Source organism: Pleurodeles waltl, chromosome 6 (assembly GCF_031143425.1).
Source record: "Pleurodeles waltl isolate 20211129_DDA chromosome 6, aPleWal1.hap1.20221129, whole genome shotgun sequence".
In the NCBI taxonomy this organism is placed as follows: Eukaryota; Metazoa; Chordata; class Amphibia; order Caudata; family Salamandridae; genus Pleurodeles; species Pleurodeles waltl.
The window spans coordinates 133,416,419-133,441,449 of record NC_090445.1 but is presented as its reverse complement, the minus strand read 5'-3'; the positions used below and the strand labels follow the sequence as shown (position 1 = coordinate 133,441,449).

Genomic DNA, 25,031 nt, shown 5'->3' with positions numbered 1-25,031 from the left:
CATCATCATGCTTCAACATCCTACGCATGCTCCGAAAGATCTTCCGATGGATCCCCACCGAAACCAGGAAGACGGTCACCCAGGCACTCGTCACCAGCCGACTGGACTACGGTAACACCCTCTACACCGGAACCACGGCCAAACTACAGAAAAGACTCCAACGCATCCAGAACGCCTCCGCACGCCTCATCCTTGACATCCCCCGACACAGCCACATCTCCGGACACCTGAGAGACTTGCACTGGCTCCCCGTCAGCAAGAGAATCACGTTCCGCCTCCTCACCCACGCACACAAGGCCCTCCACGACCTGGGCCCCAGATACCTCAACAACCGCCTGACCTTCTACACTCCCACCCGCCAGCTACGATCGACCAGCCACGCCCTCGCCGCCGTGCCACGCATTAGAAAAGCCACCATGGGCGGAAGATCCTTCTCCTACCTGGCAGCCAAGACTTGGAACTCCCTCCCCATCCACCTCCGTCTGACCCAAGACCACCTCTCCTTCAGGAAGCAACTCAAGACCTGGCTGTTTGAGCAGTAGCGGTTCCCCCCTCCCCCAGCGCCTTGAGACCCTCCGGGTGACTAGCGCGCTATACAAATTTCTTGATTGATTGATTGCCTGTGGGCTTTAACTGGTGCCAGCCACTTAGGCGTCTTCCATATTTAAAGACCAAAACCACCACTGTTTGAAGTTATTAACCCATCCCTCATGACAAATGTTAACAATCCAGGTGTCCGACAGATCATCGTCAATCCACAAACGTCTGGCATACTACACGAGTTGAAGGAATTACAAGCAGAAACCAAAAATAAAATACACAAAATCACACGGAAAGAGTTTCCAATTAGCAGCTTTACTATTTAGAAATGTAAAAAATATGCTGGTCATTTTAATTAAAAACGGCATTTTGAAAACATATTAACTCACTAAAACACTGGGAATAAATGCAGTTCTGCATGCAACTTCAGAGTTCTTACTTATCGACATTGTGGGCAGTTAGATGCATGACCCCAAGTCAGTTTTTTTTTTTTTTAATTTTAAACAGTTCTCGTGAAGTTTTATATGTTCTTGAATGCAAACGTTTTATGTCAGGAATTCTCAAAAAAAATTAAGATTAAAGAAAATATAAATGACCACTGCAATGATTAGCTTTCCAGTACTCTGGGGGTAGGGGAGGGCAGAGATGGCAAAGGATCTAGGTGATAGTTTATTATTTTTAACCAGATATCAAAAATGCTTGCTGCAGAAAATAACACAAATAAAGACGAGAAAGACGAAGGCCGATGTCTGAATAAACGGTTCCATGTAAAGTCGATAAAGTATAAATCCTACAGATTTCAAGAAGTACGAAACCATTTCGAAGGGGATAGGAAACAAAGATGGGTGTTGTGGAGAAATTCGCAAATTCTCTCCCATGTTTGCGCCTCGGTCACAGGCAGACTATGAGGAATGAGGTACAGATCTACAAAACGAGCTTCTCTGATGGAGAAAACTGCCTTTTTAAAAGTCACAATCCTCCCTCCCCTTTTTCAGTGAGTTTCCACAGAAAAACGGCTGCCACTTCTTCAAAACTGCATGTGTTACAGATCAGAGTTAACTTTTACAACTTCAAATATCTTTTTAATTACAATCCGATGAGTTAATTGTTGCAGGTAACAGGGAATACGGCAGGAGACATTTTTTTCTACTTCAAACGATAAGAAAAAAAATGGCTGAAGTCGATGCCTGCACTCACACCTTACGTCTTCAGTGTGGGTAAAATCTAGCTCCCACTTACCTTTATGTCCTCGTTAAAACGGAGGCAATAACTCCTTCAACAAAATCCGAGCGGTAAAATGGATTGGCTAGTGACTCATCCGCTGCTCTCGAAGGCCGCTCTGAAGGCATTAAATGCTGCTCTCTTGTTACAAATATTTTTCCACACCTCGGGGAAGGACTGGCCTCCGTGTGAAGGACTGAAGTTTGAAGCAACAGCTCTTCGAGATAAGTGTGATGCATACATGCATTTGCACTGCTTAGTAAGGGACAGTTTACAACCCTTGGACGTTGAGCAAGATGCAGCACACAGGAAGGCGGGGAGAACGGGAGCTTACGCTGCTGGGTCTGCTCGGGGCCACAGCGGCGCACCACGAGACGGTGGAAGAGCGCTCAGCAGTCCTGCGGCGGGGGATGTTTACACTGGTGCAGCTCTATTACAAGATCGCAGGAGATGCTTAGAACAGCTTCGTCAGGTGTCGTATACATGCGGCTTTTTAAAGAGGTGTATATATGTAAAAGTTGGAAATACAGCTGCCTTACCACGGAAGAGTAAGCATTTGCAAGGACTGGTTACACCCATGCATCACAAGAAGATATTCGCGTTTGCAAGATCTGTCAAGTTATATGCTGCTTTACTAAATGGGATTGTTTGTCCCATCTTCAGACTCTTTCCTTTTAGGACTTTTCTAATGAGTACTTTGTTAAAAGCCGGCCACAGCTTGGGTTGTCAGAGATTATTTAGTGTCAGTTTTATGTGGGAATGGTTACCTTTTAACACTTGATGTGTGACAGCTTAAGGAGATGGGGCATGCTTTAACGGCTGGCTGGCCCTTCAGCTTCCCGAGGTAGGTGAAGGAACTCATTTTAGAAGTCCTGGTTACTACTGTGGCCTTACGCAGGGAGGGTGTTTAAATACTCAGACGTGGCCAGCACGTGCCGTCAGACAGCTGAGCAGAAGGTACGGCCACGGTTCCGTTTGCTTGAGAACCGCTGATGGCGCACGGATCTGCATGTGTAAGCCTGACAGTCCAGCTGTTTCGCCACATGCGACGGGTGGCTGTTTTCAAGCGCTTGGCTGAACGTCTGCTTTACGAGGCGGCGGAGGGAGGCACCCACACTTAGTTGAATAGCACCGTGGTTTACGAGATAACCGAGTTACGCATTTAGTTAGCTGTTCCTGCAGCTTTACGAGATAGCAGGGGCGGGTGTTTACATTTGTGTGGGTTGGTCCCCACGCTACTTTACAAGCTTCCTTTAGTGTCAATGGGGTCTTCTCGTGCAAACCACCGGGCGATGAGTCACAGGCCAATACATTTCTCCGTTAGATCGGTCATTTTTCGGTCGTTCTCAATAGAGAGCTCGTTGCTACCTGCACATAACTCCTGGCTCATGACATAAGGAAACGTTACTTCTTTTTAATTAAAAAAATAAAAATATTCAAGACTATCAGCTTTTATATAAAATATCAGCAAGGCGAAAAAAAGGAAACAATTGCTGAGGTAACTACATGCCTTGAGGTAGGTTTTTTTTAAAGTTTGTTTTTCCATTCTTTTGATACACACACAGCAATGCCTTGCTATTACCACACCTCAAAGTTATTGCAACATTATAGAAGGACAATAACTACATTGCTGTAAGGCTGCCTTTCGTTAAGGGCAGCGACCCTGCAGTTGCCAAATCCACAATGGATGTGTGAACAGATTACATGAGGAGGCCGACTCTACCCAGAAATGCCACGTCTCCACTGAAAGAGGACACCTTTGCTAGAACAGCAGTGATTTTGTGAAATGTACTCCAATTTACTTTTAATCACTCTCCGAAGCGAGGGTCTTGGACAAACAAGTAAACACCCACTGAGGGGGCGCTTTATGTGGCCCTGAGGTTAATCCCTTCCTGCTGGTCTGAAACTCACTGACCTGCAAGTGCTTTCTCAACTGAATCCGAGGACCACCCTGCAGGGACCGCAGAAGACACTCCCTAGCAAAACCCTTACTACCTACAACGTGCTTCAGAGTGCAAGATGGCGCCAAGCAGTTGGACTTCCACAAACTTTAAAAGTAATAGGAATGCATATTTTTAAGACAAGCACACTGGTTCAGCTCAAGTAAGCTTTCTCCTTCTGGTAACAGACATGTAGAGGCACAAGGGTGGCCACTGATCACGAGTGTCCTCTCCCTTCATGCAGGGTGTAGTATTTCTGAAAACTCTTCCTTCCGTCTAAGAGGGGCAGTAGGGTGTACCTACAATGACACTCGTCGTGACCTCCAGGCACAGCAGAGGTGCACTCGAGGACAGCACAGGCCATAAACTGGAAGAGTTCCTTAATTCATTGGCAACTCTTCCACATTTTGATTACGGGCAAAGCCCTAAGTGTAAACAAGGCATCATCAGAGCACAGCATTCCACACAAGTAGCCACTGCCCTTCTGAAAACTCTAGATATAAAATCAATGAAATATATTTTAAAATATATAAATTCACATTAAGAGTGACTGGAATCAAGAACCAAACGTTCCGTTGTCCTATCATTTTGGTTTGTCTTTAAAAAACTGCAATCCTTTGAACTACTGCTCATTTACAATCAAAGCATTTCTCGAGGTGGTTCAGAGCCAAACAACAAGACAAGCCGAGGTAAACAAACAGAAGTGAGATCTGGTACTTCCATTTTCGTAAAATGATAATGCCCATGATTCATACTGGTTCTAATACTGTAAGCAGCTGTCTGTCCAAAACAGAAATACAACAAGGTTATGTGCCTAGGATAAAATGAAGGTATACTTTGTGCTCCTAACAATAACAAGGGTACATTTCATGCAGTTTATTACTTATGTTGTCAGTTCATCAAGTTTTTCTTCCTTTGTACTCTCTACTCTCCATCTGAAACTGATGGCAAAAACTATCGATAATCGGTTGGGGGTGGAGGAGTCGGGTTGGATGAGCTACTCAACTAATGTAGACACCGAGATTAGTGAGCACAAGAGTGCCATGCCGAGTATCTTTCGTGGTACAACAGCCTGAACTTGCAAAGCGGTTCCAGTTACAGGCTATTTAGCTACATTTTTCTGAAAAAACCTTTCAGCATGGGCTGTCCAGTATAACAGCAATCCCGAAAATACAGGTAACCAATTTTGCATGTACCAATAGTTATGGAAAACCACAGAGGGTTGACCAGTACTCTTAAAAGTAGTATCACATTTTGAGGGGCATTCCACCAATAATCTGTGGGGCATTATGCCCTAAAAGTAACTGGAAACAAACACTACTCGTACATGGGCTAACTCAGGTATTCATAAGCTCTAGGCAGGGTGTAGAAAGTCCAGAAGCGTTGCTCACGGGTTCTAGGGGAGCTCATGCTGGCCAGACTAGCCAGGGTCATGCACAACTACAAATGAAGATTCTTCTGAACAAAGGTTTCTGCGAAGAGACATCTAGTCTCACCACCGCTTCATGACATTACTTCGGACTTTCCTCCACTTCTAGCTCTGCACCATGCTGCACGTGCCACAGCAGGTAACAAGGGGATCAAAGCTCTTGTTCCAGAACCTGAACTAGCACCCCACATCCAAATGGGAATTCACGGTAACATGCACTAGAAGAGTGATGTCTGCAATATTTTAAGAGATGGGGCGGGAGAATCAAGTGGACAGATGTCCAAACTAAGTGCTCTGTGCTCTCAAGAGCATTGGGAAATGTGCACGTTCAGCTGGTAGGCAGTGCCAATCCATGGGACCATGACTGGAATCAGTTTACTTGCTATTGTCAAGAGGGCTCAGCCCTGCAATTAGAATATCTGCGGTAATCCCTCCAATAACTGAAATGGAGGAAAGGGGGCCTACACTCAGACAGCAGATTTCAACAATCATCTAGCCTGGCTGTAAATCAATTAGCTTATGAGAGTTTACAGCTTGGTTTCTGGTCTAAATGCACATGACTTTCAGTCTGAGTTTATTATATATTATATTTCCGCACGAGTACAAGACGCGTGTCAACCTAAAATAGGAACACAATGAAATGGGGCGTGGACATGCGTTAACTCATGTGCAAGGTCATTGCTTTCTCACTATCACAGACCAGTAACAGTGCAAGTTTTTTTCCTACCTAGGAAGTAAATTAATTGGACACTAAGATGTAATGCAGGTATTGGGGAAAAAAAAAAAAAAAAAACACGGTCGTAGAAAAACGAGAAATCTAAAAGCCATGGAATAAATGAGGACAGCCAACTGGCGAATCCCAGACACCAAGACGCAATACTCTAGATCTGCGCCTTTTCTTATATATAAATCATGTTTTCGGGTTTGCAATTGATCAAGAAAAGTAAACTACATAGTAAACTGAAAACCAGGGCACTGCTCCCTTGGTGGCACAAGTCATTTGGTAACTTTAAATGTTCCCCTAATTGACCTACGAGTCAGAGTGCCACAAAAAAAACAAGACGAGTACATGACATGTCACCTTATCTGTAACGGTAAAGTACAAAAATCAATTTTTAGAGCATAAAGCTCAATACCAGAAAGAAGACTGCCGGGCAGAATTCAGAAGTCGGACGACTCCTCTGCCAATTACCTTAAATATAGGGATCAACCAAATATAACGCATATGGATGGGGTAGAATATGGGCAATTCGACAGGTGGGGTTCCTAAAACTCTAGCCTCTGGAGCCTAAAATATACCTTCCTAGACACCTTTGGACAAACACGTGTAGCTGCCTTTTTTGAGCAGGCCTGTGCTCCGTCGGGGAAGTCTTTCAAGACAGCAGCCTACGACCTCCATGAACCAGCATGATCTATACAGATAGCACAAAAAACATTCGTCTCTTGAGAGGTTGGGAAATTTTAGAGCATTGGACTAATATCCTTTTTTCTGAACAGATTCTCGGCATCCTGAAATCTGTATTTTGTCAAAGCACAACGTATTTAAGCTTGTCTACATTACAAAGATTTTTTTTTTTTCCCCCTGACCCAAATCTAATTTTTCCCAGAACCATTTTTGATCCTGTTAAGCAAGGGCACAGTCTGTGGACACCAACAGTCAGCAGTCACCATCGGCGGTGATCACTGACCGGCAGTGGCGGTCACTGATTCACAGTCACTCTTAAGCCTGGCATTGGTTCACTCTCCTTGTGTTGCGTTTGTTGCATCTCGGTGGCTCTCATTTCCTCCGCACTTGTGCTTGGCTGTTTTGTCCTTTCTGCTGCTGTTGCTTCACCTGAGCTAGGATGTCCTGAATCTTGCGCTGGGCCAACTAAAGAAAGAGAAATGTGAGCATCATGAGTGGCTTTAGAAAGCGGACCTGCATAGTTATCCTTCAATACGCAGCATGTACATATTTACATTATAGAAGAACAAATCCAGCGGGTAACTAAGTTCTGATGGGAGATCGGTTTGTTGGGTGATACACTTCGTTTTGATATGGAATTCAAATGTATATACGCACATAATTACAAAACCTAGTAATCAGAGAGGAGACTTTCAGACGTGTGCTTGCTCACTCCAGAGCCAGAAAATGTACTGGAGTCCACATCTAAACACAAGTCAAGGAGAGGGTTATCTCTGAGCTGTAGAAGGAGGGCCTTTCAAAGAAGATGGACAAGAAGCCCAAATGATTTAAAAAAAAAAAAAAAAAAAAAAAAAGAGAAAGTTTTTAGTACAATAAGGTGGTCGGAGGTTGGTTGAGTTGGCAGTGTAGCACAATGAAAAGCGTTCAAAGCATGTGAATCTAGAACAGATTTCATGCTGCAGAAGCGGTATTTACCTGCATCACTGTCTGCAGTGTACACACATCAACAGTGTAGGAAGTTGGCTCTGTATGTACTATTTCAAAGTAAGAAATAGCATGCACAGAGTCCGAGGGTTCCCCTTAGAGGTAAGATAGTGGCAAAAAGATAATTCTAATGCTCTATTTTGTGGTAGTGTGGTTGAGCAGTAGGCTTATCAGAGGGTAGTGTTAAGCATTTGTTGTACACACACAGGCAATAAATGAGGAACACACACTCAGACAATTCCAGGCCAATAGGTTTTTGTATAGAAAAATATATTTTCTTAGTTATTTTAAGAACCACAGGTTCAAGATTTACAAGTAATACCTCAAATGAAAGGTATTTCACTTAGGTAACTTAGGATCTTTGAATCAGCAAAATAGCATGTACAGTTTTTACAAAAATGGCAATAAGCTATTTTAAAACTAGACAGTGCATATTTTCAACAGTTCCTGGGGGAGGTAAGTGTTTGTTAGTTTTGCAGGTAAGTAAACCACCTACAGAGTTTAAAGTTGGGTCCAAGGTAGCCCACCGTTGGGGGTTCAGGGCAACCCCAATGTTGCCACACCAGCAGCTCAGGGCCGGTCAGGTGCGGAGGTCAAAGAGGTGCCCAAAACACACAGGCTTCAATGGAGAAGGGGGTGCACCGGTTCGAGTCTGCCAGCAGGTAAGTACCCGCATCTTCGGAGGGCAGACCAGGGGGATTTTGTAGGGCACCGGGGGGGGGGACAAGTAAGCACAAAAAGTACACCCTCAGTGGCACGGGGGCGGCCGGGTGCAGAGTGCAAACAGGCGTCGGGTTTGCAATGGAATTCAATGGGAGACCCAGGGGTCTCTTCAGCGAAGCAGGCAGGCAAAGGGGGGAGGGGGGGGGGGGGGCACCTCGGGGTAGCCACCACCTGGGCAAGGGAGAGGGCCACCTGGGGGCGCTTCTGCACGGGAGGCCGGATCCTTCAGGTCCTGGGGGCTGCGGGTGCAGTGTCTTTACCAGGCGTCAGGTTCTTAGAAGCAGGCAGTCACGGTCAGGTGGAGCCTCTGGATTCCCTCTGCAGGCGTCGCGGGGGGGGGGGGGGGAATCAGGGGGGTCAACTTTGGCTACTCACAGGGTCGCAGTCCCCGGGGAGTCCTCCCTGTAGTGTTGTTTCTCCGCAGGTCAAGCCGGGGGCATCAGGTGCAGAGTGCAAAGTCTCACGCTTCCGGCGGGAAACGTGGAGTCCTTAGAGTTGTTTCTTTGTTGCAAAGGTTTCTTCTTTGGAGCAGAGCCGCTGTCCTCAGGAGTTCTTGGTCCTTTTAGATGCAGGGTAGTCCTCTGAAGCTTCAGAGGTCGCTGGACCCTGGGGACGTGTCGCTGGTGCAGTTTTTCTTGAAGTGGGGTGACAGGCCGGTAGGGCTGGGGGCAAAGCAGTTTGTGTCTCCGTCTTCTCTGCAGGGCTTTCAAGTCAGCAGTCCTCCTTCGTCTTCAGGTTGCAGGAATCTATCTTGCTAGGTTCTGGGAGCCCCTAAATACTCAATTTAGGGGTGTGTTTAGGTCTGGGGGGTTAGTAGCCAATGGCTACTAGCCCTGAGGGTGGGAAAAACTGTATATTTCCCCTGTAAGGAAATGCCTCCTTGACATGGTTACCCCCTGACTTTTTGCCTTTGCTGATGCTAAGTTACGATTTGAAAGTATGCTGGGACCCTGCTAACCAAGCACCAGTGTTCTTTCCCTAAACTGTACCTTTGTCTCCACAATTGGCACAACCCTGGCACCCAGGTAAGTCCCTTGTAAATGGTAAGGCTGCAGCATGTCTTATGCCACCCTGGGGACCCCTCACTCAGCACATGCACACTGCCTCACAGCTTGTGTGTGCTGGAGGGGAGAAAATGACTAAGTCGATATGGCACTCCCCTCAGAGTGCCATGCCAACCTCACACTGCCTATAGATATAGATAAGTCACCCCTCTAGCAGGCCTTACAGCCCTAAGGCAGGGTGCACTATACCACAGGTGAGGGCATATGTGCATGAGCACTATGCCCCTATAGTGTCTAAGCAAAACCTTAGACATTGTAAGTGCAGGGTAGCCTTAAGAGTATGTGGTCTGGGAGTTTGTCAAACACGAACTCCACAGTTCCATAATGGCTACCCTGAAAACTGGGAAGTTTGGTATCAAACTTCTCAGCACAGCAAATGCACACTGATGCCAGTGTGCAATCTAGTGTAACATACACCCAGAGGGCACCTTAGAGGTGCCCTCTGAATACCAACCTGACTTCCAGTATAGCCTGACTAGTTTCTGCCAGCCTGCCACACACCAGACATGTTGCTGGCCACATGGGGAAGAGTGCCTTTGTCACTCTGTGGCCAGGAACAAAGCCTGTACTGGGTGGAGGTGCTTCTCACCACCCCCTGCAGGAACTGTAACACCTGGCGGTGAGCCTCAAAGGCTCAGCCCCTTTGTTAAAGCACCACAGGGCATCCCAGCTAGTGGAGATGCCCGCCCCTCCGGCCACTGCCCCCACTTTTGGCGGCAAGGCTGGAGGAGTTAATTAGAAAAACAAGGAGGAGCTACCCACCAGTCAGGACAGCCCCTAAAGTGTCCTGAGCCGAGGTGACTCCTGCTTTTAGAAATCCTCCAACTTGAGAGTGGAGGATTCCCCCAATAGGACCAAGGATGTGCCCTCCCCTCCCCACAGGGAGGCGGCACAAAGAGGGGGTAGTCACCCTCCAGGACAGTAGCCATTGGCTACTGCCCTCCCAGACCTAAACACACACCTAAATCTAGTATTTAGGGCCACCCCAGAACCTAGGAAACTAGATTCCTACAACCTTAAAGAAGGATTGATGACCTGAAGCCCTGCAGAGAAGACGGAGACGACAACTGCCTTGGCCCCAGCCCAACCAGCCAGTCTCCAAACTTCGAAGAAAACTGCAACGGCGATGAATCCAACAGGGACCAGCGACCTCTGAAGCCTCAGAGGACTGCCCTGCACCCAAGGACCAAGAAACTCCTGTGAACAGCGGCTCTGTTCAAAACCAGCTACTTCTTGGCAACAAAAGTGCAACTTCCAAAGACTTCACGTTTCCTGCCGGAAGCGTGAGACTTCACCCGGTGCACCAGATGCCCCCGGCTCGACCTGCAGAAAACCAACACCTCAGGGAGGACTTCTCTGGTTACTCATGGGCTTGCAGTCGCCGAGACTACCCCCCTGAGCCCCCACAGCAACGCCTGCAGAAAGAATCCAGAGGCTCCCCTGACCGCGACTGCCTGTAACAAGGAACCCGACGCCTGGAACCAACATTGCACCCGCAGCCCCCAGGACTCAAAGGAACCGAACTCCAGTGCAAGAGCGACCCACAGGCGACCCTCTGCCTAGCCCAGGTGGTGGCTGCCCAAAGGAGCCCCCCGTACCTGCCTGCATCTTTGAAGTGACCCCCAGGTCTCTCCATTACTTTCTATACAAAACCCGACGCCTGTTTGCACACTGCACCCGGCCGCCCCAGTGCCGCTGAGGGTGTACTTTGTGCCTTCTTGTGTCCCCCTGGTGCCCTACAAACACAGGTACTTACCTACTGGAAGACTGGAACAGGGGCACCCCTGTTCTCCATAGAAGCCTATGTGTTTTGGGCACCTCTGACCTCTGCACCTGACCGGCCCTGAGCTGCTGGTGTGGTAACTTTGGGGTTGCCTTGAACCCCCAACAGTGGGCTACCTATGCCCCAACTTTGAAACTTGTAAGTGTTTACTTACCTTCAAACCTAACCTTTACTTACCTCCCCCAGGAACTGTTGATTTTTGCAGTGTCCACTTTGAAAATAGCTTATTGCCATTTTTACAAAGACTGTACATGATATTGTGTTCATTCAAAGTTCCTAAAGTATCTACGTGAAGTACCTTACATTTAAAGTGTTTGATGTAAATCTGGAACCTGTGGTTCTTAAAATAAAGAAAATATATTTTTCAATATAAAAACCTATTGGCCTGGAGTAAGTCATTGAGTGTGTGTTCCTCATTTATTGCCCGTGTGTGTACAACAAATGCTTAACACTACCCTCTGATAAGCCTACTGCTCGACCACACTACCACGAAATAGAGCATTAGAATTATCTACTTTTGCCACTATCTTACCTCTAAGGGGAACCCTTGGACTGTGCACACTGTATATACTATTTCAAAGTAAGAAATAGAGCCAACTTCCTACATCCCCCACCGCCCCCCAAAAAAAAAAAAAAAAAAAAATCACCATTTGCATGTTTGGGGTTTAGCAGCCAATGTGCGATTAGCACTTTGTAAGATACTTGAACGTGCAAAACAAAGGGAGAGTGGAGGTACACGCCGCTCCACATGTCCTCCCAAAATAAAGCAGTGCACACAAGAGGTGTGGAGGGAGAAGGCTTATTTGTTGTGGGCCCACTTAAGTCGTGACCAAAACACTAACTAGTGTCTTAGAAAAATGCTGCATTGGTGAATACGTGGGGGGGGGCATCCTCCTTTTTAGGGTCCAGCCTGCGTCGCTTGCACATGCGTTTCGCTGAGCAAGGCGCTTTAGGAATTAAAAAGGGCTCGGAGCCCCGTCCACGTCAGTGTCTTTCATTGGCTCGTGGGCTTGCCTGTTAGAATCTGCTTGATTTCATTAGTGGAAGGCACGCATACGTCATGCCTTTTCCGGTGGATAGCCCTCCTCGAGCGCATCGACCAAGTACAGAAGACATACGAGGCTTGCTGTTTTCCGTCCGGTTCGTGGACTATTTTCCCAGCGTGATCTCGCTTGGCAGAAGTCGAGCGCTTTACATAATATCGACCCTGTTACGCACATAATTACACTTTTTCCGGTTATTGCACTTTTGCCGATAGGTTTCATGAGGAGTGAAAAGTCCGGTTAGAAGTTGACAACGCTATCAGCTTTAACACGAGCAAACGCGAGACCCGTTCCATTGCAAATGCTTGTTGATAGAAGCGGTCTCACACAGTTGTGTCATGCTTCATCTTAGACCACCTCTCCCCACACTGGTAGGACAGTGCCACTAAGGCAGACTACGGCTCTTGGTTCGGACCTACCAGAGGGACTTCTTAAATAATGCTTGCTGTGTAATGCGGAGGTCCAAATCCATAAAAATACACAATGGACTACAGGTACAGGTCATTTTACCTTTAATAAGGAAATCCGCTGGTACGGTTAAAATAGGTCGACGGTCAGCATGAGTATGATGACTCAGCCGGTCATTGAGACAGACCTGTTTTTGCCCTCACTCTGAGCCTATAATGGTCCGGGGCATGGTCTGTTTCGGTGTCTGAAATTTCTCCTTTGTGTGTGCCCTTATAAGCCAGTCATCAAGGTAGGGGTACGCATGCACTCCCCTTCTTATGAATGCCATGACCATCGCTCAGCATTTTGTGAAAACTCTTGGTGTGGATTTTATTCCGAATGGTAAGACCTTGAATTGATAGTGCACTCTGAGTACGAATCAGAGGTATTTATTATGTGCCTGATTTATTGGTATGTGCAGATATGCGTCCTGGAGGTCTATGGTTGCCATGTAATCTCTTTGGAGGAGTGGTAGTACCTCCTGAAGTGTTGTAATTTTGAAATGTTCAGTGCAAATTAATTTATGAACCTGAGGTCTAGAATCAGTCTTAGTGTAAGGTCTTGTTTTGGCACCAAGAAGTAGGGTGAGTAATTTCCTTTGTTTAATTCACCATTTGGTACATTTTCTATTGCCTGTTTTTGCAAGAGTTCTTTCATTTCCCTTTTCAGCTGAATCAGTTCCGTTGTCTGATATCTTTTCTTCCTTGACAGATTTAATGGAGGTAGCCTTGAGAGTTCTATACAGTAGCCGTGATGTACAATGTTTAGTACCCAATTGTCTGGGGTAATTTTCTCGCACTGGTGTGGGCATAGAGCTATTCTGCCCCTACCGGTGTTGTGTGGATGCTTGAGGGCATTTGCAAGTCACTGTTGTTTCCCCCCTCCTCTGGAGGGATGGCCGCTTCCTCTTGTTCTGCCTCGAAAGGGCTGTCTGGCGGGGTGTTGCCATTGTTGGTACCTGTTTTGCTGGCTGCCCTGTAAGGTACTCCCCTGGACTGACTGCTGTTGCCCAGAGGTGAAGGTTCCATTTCCTGAGGGGCTTCTAAATGTTGCTCCCTCTCTTGAAGTTCATTCTGAATTATTCCCCCATCTCTTTGGCTGTATCATTATCCTTTTTGATTTGTTGTAAGGATTCGTCCACTTCTTGGCCAAACAAGGCCTCTCCAGTGAAGGGCTTGTTGAATATGGAGGCCTGCACTTCGGATTTTGAAGCCAGATATCTTCAGCCATGCATGCCTTCTGAGTGTTGTCACTGTGCACATTTGCCTGCCAGTGTGTCCGCAGCACGGATTTTAAACATGAATTGGTGATGGTCTTTCCTTCTTGAATAAATCACCTTTGCCCTCTTCTTATCACCTTCTGGGAGCTTTTTCTTGAGTTCCTCAATTTCCTACCATTGTTGGTGACCGTATCTGTTTAGGAAGGTGTTGGAGTTGGCTATACGCCTCTGTGTTTTTATCATCCTACCCATCATGTCCAGTCTGTTTTCTCTTTCTGGAGGGGGGCCTGTGGAGGAGTGTGCATTGCTCCTCGTTTCTGTTGTGACTATAATGGAATCAGCCACTGTTTCCCAGAATGTATTTAGGGTCCTTCGGAAAGGTTTTGTACTGCTTGTCCTCCTTTGGTGGAACCCCCATGGTTGCTGCGGGTTCCTTGAAGGTCTCCTCACCTTGGTCCAGTACGCTGTGTAACATGGGTATGTATAGCTTGAAGGCATGAGGGTTTCCAGTAGGAGCCCTAAGAGCAAACTACCCCTAACAGCCACACAAAAAAAAAAAAAAAAAATCGCAACGGCTGAAAGACTGAAATTTCCTCAGCTAAAGATCTTCAGTCAGCAGTTTGTGAAAAATCAGTCAAGGTATATTCAGAACAAATTCATAATCACGCTGTCCTGACCAAATGTCTACGCATTTCGGCAAACGCCTTCAACTGGATAGCTAGATATATATATAAAAAATGTATTTACCTGTAACTGTAGTTCTCCAGTATTGGAATCTTTCATAAATTCACATGCTTGAAATCCTTCCCCGTCGTCGAGATTGGAGACCCCGGTACATCAAAACAGCTATACATACAGGCTACTGCAATGCAGTTTTACAACTGCCAAGTAAACATCTCTATTGCAAGTTAATGATTTAAAATACCCATTTGTTTTAGCCAGAGAGTAGTAGATCACACACCTGGCTAGCATAGAAGTGTCCAGTGATTCGCACAATGACTTGTTCATTCTCATCTGGGCTCTGATCCCGTGGCACAACCACCTCTGCAGCCGTCAAGTTCTGCAGCTCATTCACCTGTAGAAAAGAAAGCAAAAGTGACAGATTCCAAGATTCGTCAGCAACAGCATAAACATCCTACATCTTCAAAAGCAATAATTATTGTAAATTGCTACATTTTTTTTCTTCGTTCATAATACCAAAAAGTACCGAGCTAGTAATCAAATGAAATTCAAGAATTAAGACATTTTTGTTAACAGGATACCTTTATCTTGCAAAGGAGTGAAAAGTTTAATATTGGCAATTAGAATCTTTGTATAGCTTAGAACAACGCTCACACCAGATGTAGGGCTTTACAGCAGTAGTAAAAATAGATTGGCTTGTCAAATTACAATAAAAAAATTAACTACCAATCTAAGTACTGCCTTTACCAATGAGTAGTCTAACAAGGATGTACAGCTTGAAAATGTAGAGAACCAAGTGTGAGTGACAGCTGCAATATTTCATTTGAAATAGCAAAACTACAAACCTGTCACATGAAATGTGGAATAATTGTTCAATCTGTGATGCCCTTGTGCATTCCGGCTACACAAGCGATATTAAAGGGGCAGTGTGGAATAGTTAGACGAGGAAATTAATGGACTGGTGGACAAACATCTAATCAGAGTCCTGAAATTAACCATGCTTCAATGGGATATAGGGCCATACAGTACATCCTCCACTGCTACTGGGAACCAACATACTCTATCTTCAACAAGGTATAGAAAACACTAGCATGTCCAATTAGTGTCACTGGAACCACAATCAAACCTTGCTCAGGACCCACTTCCCTCCTGGACCTCATGCACAGATTTAAATACTGATTTTTTTTTTCACTCACTGTTTTGCCTCCTTTGCCAATAACACGTCCAGCAGCTGTAGCCGGCACTTTAATGTGAGTCTCTAATTTAACTTCTTCCTTTGGTCCAAAGAAGTTTTCCTCCTTCAGCTTGCCGTAAATTCTCCCTTGGGCCTGAAATGATGGTAAAGAAAAAGGTTATCCTATAAACATCTGTTTGTAGCATCTAGTGCTGCAGATTCAGTAAATGTATGGAAAATGTTACTTACCCAGTAGACATCTGTTCGTGGCACGTAGTGCTGCAGGTTCACATGCTTTGCATAAGTCCACCATCTAGTGTTGGGCTCGGAGTGTTACAAGTTATTTTTCTTCAAGGAAGGGTTTCGAGTTACGAGATTGAGTGACTCTTCCTCTCGGTGATAGTGCGCGTGGGCATGGAGTCCTTTGTTAGATTATTTTCCCCCAGGAGGGTGAAGTAAAGAGTGTAGAAATGAGAAAATAAGATGTCCATGCAATGTAAGGAAAATGTCCCTTACCCAGTGTACATCTGTTCGTGGCATGAGACGCTGCAGATTCACATGCTGTGCATAGACTAGTAAGCAGTTATCTCCCCAAAAGCGGTGGTTCAGCCTGTAGGAGTTGAAGTTGTTTGAAATAAAGTCCGTAATACTGCTTGTCCTACTGTGGCTTGCTGTGTTAACACATCCACGCAGTAATGCTTGGTAAATGTATGAGGCGTAGACCATGTGGTTGCCTTACAGATTTCAGTCATTGGTATGTTTCCTAGAAAGGCCATGGTAGCACCTTTCTTTCTGGTTGAGTGTGCCTTTGGTGTAATAGGCAGTTCTCTTTTTGCTTTTATATAACAGGTTTGAATACATTTAACTAACCATCTGGCAATGCCTTGTTTGGATATTGGATTCCCTGTATGAGGTTTTTGGAAAGCAACAAACAATTGTTTTGCAAATTTGTTTTGTACTATCAATGTAGTACATTAGTGCCCTTTTGATGTCTAATGTATGTAATGCTCTCTCAGCTACAGAATCTGGTTCTGGAAAGAACACTGGGAGTTCCACTGTTTGATTTAAGTGGAACAGTGATATGACTTTAGGTAAGAATTTAGGATTTGTTAGTAGAACTACTTTGTTTGTGTATTTGAATAAAGGGTTCTTGTATGGTAAAGGCTTGTATTTCACTTACTCTTCTGAGAGATGTGATAGCTATTAGAAATGCTACTTTCCATGTTAAGTACTGTATCTCACATGAGTGCATGGGTTCAAATGGTGGACCCATGAGTCGTGTTAATACGATGTTGAGGTTCCACGAAGGAACTGGTGGCGTTCTTGGTGGGATAATCCTTTTTAGACCCTCCATAAATGCTTTTATGACTGGGATTCTGAATAATGAAGTTGAGTGCGTTATTTGCAGATAAGCTGAAATTGCAGTGAGATGTATTTTAATGGATGAAAAAGCTAACTTTGACTTTTGTAAGTGTAGTAGGTAGCTTACGATGTTTTTAGGAGATGCGTGTAATGGTTGAATTTGATTATTATGGCAGTAATAAACAAATCTTTTCCACTTATTTGCGTAGCAATGTCTTGTGGTTGGTTTCCTAGCTGGTTTTAGAACCTCCATGGATTCTTGTGTAAGGCCTAGGTGTCCGAATTCTAAGATTTCAGGAGCCAAATTGCTAGATTGAGCGATGCTGGATTCAGGTGTCTGATCTGTTTGTGTTGAGTTAACAGATCTGGTCTGTTTGGCAGTTTGATATGAGGCACTACTGAGAGGTCTAGTAGTGTTGTGTACCAAGGTTGTCGTACCCAAGTTGGTGCTATTAGTATGAGTTTGAGTTTGTTTTGACTCAATTTGTTTATTAGATACGGAAGGAGTGGGAGAGGGGGAAAAGCGTATGCAAATATCCCTGACCAACTCATCCATAACGCATTGCCTTGAGAGTGAGCCTGTGGGTACCTGGATGCGAAGTTTTGGCATTTTGCGTTTTCGTTTGTTGCAAATAGGTCTATTTGCGGTGTTCCCCATCTTTGGAAGTAAGTTTTTAGTATTTGGGGATGAATTTCCCATTCGTGGATCTGTTGGTGATCCTGAGATAGATTGTCGGCTAACTGGTTTTGAATTCCTGGTATGAACTGCGCTATTAGGCGAATGCGGTTGTGAATCGCCCAATGCCATATCTTTTGTGCTAAGAGACAAAACTGTGTCGAGTGTGTACCTCCCTGTTTGTTCAGATAATACATTGTTGTCTTTTTTGACAAGAATGTGTTTGTGGGTTATTATAGGTTGAAATGCTTTCAACGCTAGAAATACTGCTAATAGTTCTAAGTGATTTATATGAAGCTGTCTCTGCTGAGTGTCCCATTGTCCTTGGATGCTGTGTTGGTTGAGGTGGGCTCCCCACCCTATCATGGAAGCATCCATTGTGATTACGTATTGAGGCACTGGGTCTTGAAAAGGCCGCCCTTTGTTTAAGTTTATAGTATTCCACCATTGAAGTGAGGTGTATGTTTGGCGGTCTATCAACACTAGATCTTGAAGTTGACCCTGTGCTTGTGACCATTGTGATGCTAGGCACTGTTGTAAGGGCCACATGTGTAATCTTGCGTTTGGGACAATGGTTATGCATGAGGACATCATGCCTAGTAGTTTCATTACTAATTTTACCTGGAACTTTTGGTTTGGGTGCATGGCCTGTATTAAGTTTTGGAATGCCTGTACCCTTTGTGGACTTGGAGTGGCAATCCCTTTTGTTGTGTTGATTGTTGTTCCTAAGTACTGTTGTATTTGACACGGCTGTAGGTGTGATTTGTTGTAGTTGAGTGAGAAACCTAGCTTGTGAAGGGTTTCTATGACATACTTTGTATGTTGTGAACACCGTTCTTGCGTGTTGGTTTTGATTAACCAATCGTCTAGGTACGGGAACACATGTATTTGCTGCCTTCTGATATGGGCTGCCACTATGGCAAGGCATTTTGTAAAAACTCTTGGCGCTGTTGTTAATCCTGAATGGCAACACTTTGAACTGGTAATGTGGGAAGTGTATGGGTATATGGAAATATGCATCCTTGAGGTCTAGTGTTGTCATGTAGTCTTGTTGTTTGAGCAATGGGATCACGTCTTGCAGTGTCACCATGTGAAAGTGATCTGATTTGATGTAAATGTTTAATGTTCTCAGATCTAGAATAGGTCTTAGAGTTTTGTCTTTTTTGGGTATGAGAAAGTACAGGGAGTAAACCCCTGTTCCTTTCTGATGAATTGGTACTAGTTCTATTGCATCTTTTTGCAACAACGCTTGGACCTCCAGTTGTAATAGATCCATGTGTTGTTTGGACATGTGTGTTCTCCGTGGGACATTTGGAGGGAATTGTATAAATTCTATGCAATAACCATGTTGGATAATGGCTAGGACCCTTGTGTCTGTTATTTCCTCCCAGTTTTTGTAAAAATTGGTTAGCCTCCCCCCCCCACTGGTGTTGTGTTGGGGATTTGTGACGCTGAAGTCACTGTTTATTTTGCGGTGTCTTGGGACTTTGGAACTTCCCTCTAGTTTTAGGGAACTGTCCCCCTCTGTATTGTCCCCGAAAACTTCCCCTCTGATATGGACTCTGGTAAGTGGGTCTTGTTTGTGAGGTTGAGGGTTCTGTGCTCTGTCCTCGAAACCCCCCTCTAAACTGTGATTTACGAAATGTGCCTCTGCTCTGTGGGGAGTAGAGTGCGCCCATGGCTTTGGCCATATCTGTGTCCTTTTTAAGTTTCTCGAAAGCAGTGTCCACCTCCGGCCCAAACAACTGCTGTCCGTTAAAAGGCATATTCAGCACCGCTTGTTGAATTTCCGGCTTGAATCCTGAGGTGCGTAGCCATGCGTGTCTCCGTATGGTGACCGCTGTATTTACAGTCCTAGCAGCTGTGTCCGCTGCATCCATTGCCGACCGTATCTGATTGTTAGAGATATTTTGGCCTTCCTCCACCACTTGTTGTGCCCTCTTTTGGAACTCTTTGGGTAGATGTTCTATGAAATGTTGCATTTCGTCCCAATGAGCCCTATCATATCTAGCCAGTAAGGCCTGTGAATTGGCAATGCGCCATTGGTTGGCTGCTTGTGCCGCGACCCTTTTCCCTGCGTCGAACTGGCGACTTTCCTTGTCGGGTGGTGGTGCATCTCCCAAGGTGTGTGTTTGCCCTTTTGCGAGCTGCCCCTACTACCACTGAGTCTGGTGTTAATTGCTGCGTGATGTACACAGGGTCTGTTGGTGGAGGTTTGTACTTTTTCTCCACCCTTGGAGTGATGGCCCTGCCTTTCACAGGCTCTTGAAACACTTGCTTTGAGTGTTTCAGCATTCCCGGTAACATAGGGAGACTCTGGTACGGGCTATGTGTGGACGACAGCGTATTAAACAAAAAGTCATCTTCTATTGGTTCTGCGTGCAGGGTGACATTGTGAAACGCGGCTGCTCTTGACACCACCTGTGTGTAGGCAGTACTGTCCTCAGGTGGTGACGGTCTCGCTGGATAACAGTCAGGACTGTTATCTGATACTGGCACATCATAAAGATCCCATGCATCAGGATCATCCTGACTCATTCCTGTATGAGTTGGAGACTGCATCATTGTTGGAGTGGCTACCGGTGATGGTTGTGGTGAGCGTTGTGGTGATGGTGGCGGAGTTATTTGTTTTGCCACTTTTGCTTGTGGTTGCTTGTCCTTTTCTTGGAAGGCAAGTTTCCTTTTAATTCGGATTGGAGGGAGAGTACTGATTTTTCCTGTGTCCTTCTGAATGTGGAGCCTTCTTTGAGTGTAATCTGGCTCCCCTGCCTCTAGCTCCTGTCCGAATCTGTGTACTTGCATCTGTGAGGACAGGCCCTGTTCCTCGGTGTAGGAACTTGGTTTCGGCTCCGAGGCTGGATGTTTCGGTATCGAAACCTTTTCAACCGTCTTTTTCGGCTCCGAAGACACTTTTTTTTGCCTTTCGGTGTTCTGATCTCTCGGTGCCGACTCGTTTCGGTGCTGCTCTCTCGATGTCGAGATTGCTCTGAACCGGTGTCGAGTCTGTTCTGTGCCGGTATCTCGACCGGAGTCGGATGACTTCGACACATGTGTGCCCTTTTTCGGTGCCGATGGCCGGTCACCTAATTTTCGGGTTAAGCCATGGCCTGTTGGCGGTGGCGTCCCCTGGGCTTTAGTGAATTTTCTGTGATTCTTGGGCGTCTTACTCACGGTTCTCAGCGTCTGTTCGGAATCGACCTCTTCCGAGTCCGAAGACGCAATGGAGAAGGTTTCTTCTTCTTCCACGTGTTGGTGTCCTGCCGGCGCCGACGCCATTTGAAGTCTTCTTGCTCTTCGGTCTCTTAGCGTTTTCCTCGATCAAAACGCTCGACAGGCCTCGCAGGTATCCTCTTTGTGTTCGGGAGACAAACACAAATTACAGACCAGATGCTGATCTGTGTAAGGATACTTGTTATGACATTCGGGGCAGAAGCGGAATGAGGTCCGTTCCATTAGCCTTGAAGACGCACAAGGTTGGGCTGAGCAGGCCCCGCCGGGGAATCGAAAACCCCGAAGGGCCAACGGAGCTCTTCAAAATTCGGTGTCGATCTGTTTTAACTAACCCGATACCGAACGCAAACAATACCGTCTAATTTTCCGAGATTTTACTAACTTTCCAAACCGAAACACGGAGCGAAGAGGAACACGTCCGAACCCGATGGCGGAAAGAAAACAATCTAAGATGGAGTCGACGCCCATGCGCAATGGAGCCGAAAGGGGAGGAGTCCCTCGATCTTGTGACTCGAAAAGACTTCTTAGAAGAAAAACAACTTGTAACACTCCGAGCCCAACACTAGATGGCGGGATGTGTACAGCATGTGTATCTGCAGCTACACATGCCATTGAACATACATATTTATATAAAGAACCACAACGGCTACAGGATTCCGGGGAGGATGGAGAATGTGAATCTGCAGCACTACACGCCATGAACATATGTCTACTGGGTAAGTAACATTTTCTGTTCAATGGCATATGTAGCTGCAGATACACATGCTTTGCCTATATTGTAAAGCAGTCCACTCCCAGAATAAGCGGTGGCTAGCCTGTAGGAGTTGTTGTAGTTTGAAATACTGTAAGTATTGTTTGTCCAACATTTGCTTGTTGGCAAGATAAGACATCCCACACAGTAGTGTTTACTGAAGGTGTGTGGTGGGGACAATGTGGCTGCTTTACATACATCTGCCATTGGTATATTTCCTCAGAATGCCATTAAAGCTCCTTTCTTTCTAGTGTAATGTGCTTTAGGAGTTATTATTAACTGTCTTTTAGCCTTAAGATAGCAAGTTTGAATACATTTTACTATCCATCTAACTAATCCTTGTTTTGAAATAGGATTACACTTATGAGGTTGTTGAAAAGTCACAAAGAGTTTAGATTTTCTGAAGTCTTTTGTTCTATGTATATAATACATGAGAGCCCCCTTAACATCAAGGGTGTGACAAGCTCTTTCAGCAACTGAATCTGGCTGTGGAAAGACTGGCAATTCCACTGACTGATAAGAAATGGTGAAACTACTTTAGGTAGAAATTTTGGGTTTGTCATAAGGACCATTTTATTTTAGTGAATTTGAAAGAAAGGTTCTTCTAAAGTGAATGCTTGAATTTCCCTAACTCTTCTTAAAGATGTAATTGCTACTAAGAAAGCAACCTTCCATGACAAACTGGAGAGGGCAAGAATGCATGGGTTCAAATGGTGGGCCCATAGGTCTTGAGTATGATGTTAAGATTCCAGGCTGGAGCTTGTGGAATAACTCTTAAGGCCGTCCATGAAAGCTTTAATAACAGGAATCCTAAACAAAGAAGGGTGCTGTCTGTTCTGGAGGTAAGCAGCTATTGCTGTTATATGGATTTTAATAGAGAAATATGCAAGATTTGCTTTTTGTAAATGCAGCCAATAACAGACAATATCATATACTGATGCTTTAAATGGATTAATATTTTTGGGTTGACAGTAATATGCAAAACGTTTCCATTTAGCTGCATAACACTGTCTGGTTGTAAGTTTGCGTCCTTCCTTTAGCATATCCATACACTCAGATGGAAGTTGTAGATAACCAAATTCTATGACTTCAGGAGCCAAATTGCCAGGTTGAGCATACTGGGATTGGGATGCCTGATTTGACCTTTGTTCGGACTCAAAAGGTCTGGTCTGCTTGTGATGTGGTACTACAGACACAGATCCAACAGTGTTGTGTACCAGTGTTGACCTTCCCACATGGGAGCTATGAGTGTCATAGTGAGGGAGGTGTGATGGATCTTGTTGATCAAAATTAAAATAGTGGGAGAGGTGGAAAAGCGTAAGCAAATATCCCTGACCAATTGATCTTTAGAGCATAGCCCCTCGATTGAGGGTGTGGGTACCTGGATGCTTTTGGGCATTTTGCGTTTGCTTGTGGTGAAGGTCTATATCTGGGGTTACCCACATTTGGAAGTATTGTTGAATCACTTATGGGTGAATCTTCCATTCATGTGTTTGTTGCTGCGTCCTGCTTGAGAAGTCCGCTAGTTAGCTGTGTATCCCTGGATATACTCTGCTAGTAGTTGAATGTGATTGTGAATTGGCCATTTCCAAATTGTCTGTGCTAGAAGGGACAATTGAGATGTGTCTCCTCCTCCCCCCCCACCCCTTTTTGCAGTTCACACGCTGTGGTCATGTCTGTCCTTATCAACACTGTTGAGTGTGATCTGTGGTTGAAAAGCTTTGAGTGATAGAAACACTGCTAGTAATTACAAATGGTTTATGTGATAAGCTTGTTGAATTGAGTCCCGTTACCCTTGTATGGTGAGGTTGTTGAGATGGGCTCCAACCGGTCATTGATGCATCGTTGTGATTATGGTCCTGAAATGGCTGCCCTTTTAATAAGTTGGTGTGATTCTACCATTGCAGAGAGTGGAAAGTTTTGCGGTCCAACACTAGATCCTGAAGGTGACCTGTGCTGGAGACCATTGTTGCGAGAGACACTGCTGTAGCGGTCTCATGTTTAGGCGTGCATTGGGTACTATTGCTATGCATGATGCAATCATTCCCAAAAGTTTCATGATGAACCTCACTGTGTAAGTGTGGTTGTATTGTAGTTGAGATATGAGATTGTGAAAAGCTTGAACTCTCACTGGGTTTGGGTGTGCTAGTTTTCAGAATTGCTCCCACATATATAGTTGTATTTGTGCTGGCTGTAAAAGATTTTTGGTAATTGATTGTTGTAGGAAGTTGGCTCTGTATGTGCTATTTCAAAGTAAGGAATAGCATGCACAGAGTCCAAGGGTTCCCCTTAGAGGTAAAATAGTGGTAAAAAATAGATAATACTAATGCTCTATTTTGTGGTAGTGTGGTCGAGCAGTAGGCTTATCCAAGGAGTAGTGTTAAGCATTTGTTGTACATACACATAGACAATAAATGAGGTACACACACTCAGAGACAAATCCAGCCAATAGGTTTTTATATAGAAAAATATCTTTTCTTAGTTTATTTTAAGAACCACAGGTTCAAATTCTGTTGAGGTGGTCCATCTCCCTACAGGGAATGGACTTTATAGTGGAACACAGACCTGGGACTGCCCATGCCAATGCAGATGGCCTTTCCAGGTTCTTCCACTTAGAAAATGAAGACTCTCTTGGGAAAGGTTAGTCTCATCCTCTTTCGTTTGGGGGGGGGGTTGTGTAAGGAAATGCCTCCTTGGCATGGTTGCCCCCTGACTTTTTGCCTTTGCTGATGCTATGTTTACAATTGAAAGTGTGCTGAGGCCTGCTAACCAGGCCCCAGCACCAGTGTTCTTTCCCTAACCTGTACTTTTGTATCCACAATTGGCAGACCCTGGCATCCAGATAAGTCCCTTGTAACTGGTACTTCTAGTACCAAGGGCCCTGATGCCAAGGAAGGTCTCTAAGGGCTGCAGCATGTCTTATGCCACCCTGGAGACCTCTCACTCAGCCCAGACACACTGCTTGCCAGCTTGTGTGTGCTAGTGAGGACAAAACGAGTAAGTCGACATGGCACTCCCCTCAGGGTGCCATGCCAGCCTCTCACTGCCTATGCAGTATAGGTAAGACACCCCTCTAGCAGGCCTCACAGCCCTAAGGCAGGGTGCACTATACCATAGGTGAGGGTACCAGTGCATGAGCATGGTACCCCTACAGTGTCTAAATAAAACCTTAGACATTGTAAGTGCAGGGTAGCCATAAGAGTATATGGTCTGGGAGTCTGTCAAACACGAACTCCCCAGCACCATAATGGCTACACTGAAAACTGGGAAGTTTGGTATCAAACTTCTCAGCACAATAAATGCACACTGATGCCAGTGTACATTTTATTGTAAAATACACCACAGAGGGCACCTTAGA

The 25,031-nt window shown here is 45.3% G+C and overlaps 1 protein-coding gene across 2 annotated transcripts in view; it reads right to left on the bottom strand.

The window, feature by feature from the left end:
• Positions 1 to 836: 836 nt before the first annotated feature.
• IGF2BP1 (insulin like growth factor 2 mRNA binding protein 1) overlaps positions 837 to 25,031 on the bottom strand; it is a 318,886-nt gene continuing 294,691 nt past the window's right edge. For both annotated transcript variants that reach the window (XM_069237576.1, XM_069237578.1), the window contains 3 exons: positions 15,676 to 15,807; positions 14,760 to 14,873; positions 837 to 7,000 (listed from right to left, as the gene is read on the bottom strand). In XM_069237576.1, coding sequence (XP_069093677.1) covers positions 6,908 to 7,000; positions 14,760 to 14,873; positions 15,676 to 15,807 — 339 coding nt within the window. In that variant the 3' untranslated portion in view covers positions 837 to 6,907. The remainder of the gene's footprint in view (positions 7,001 to 14,759; positions 14,874 to 15,675; positions 15,808 to 25,031) is intronic.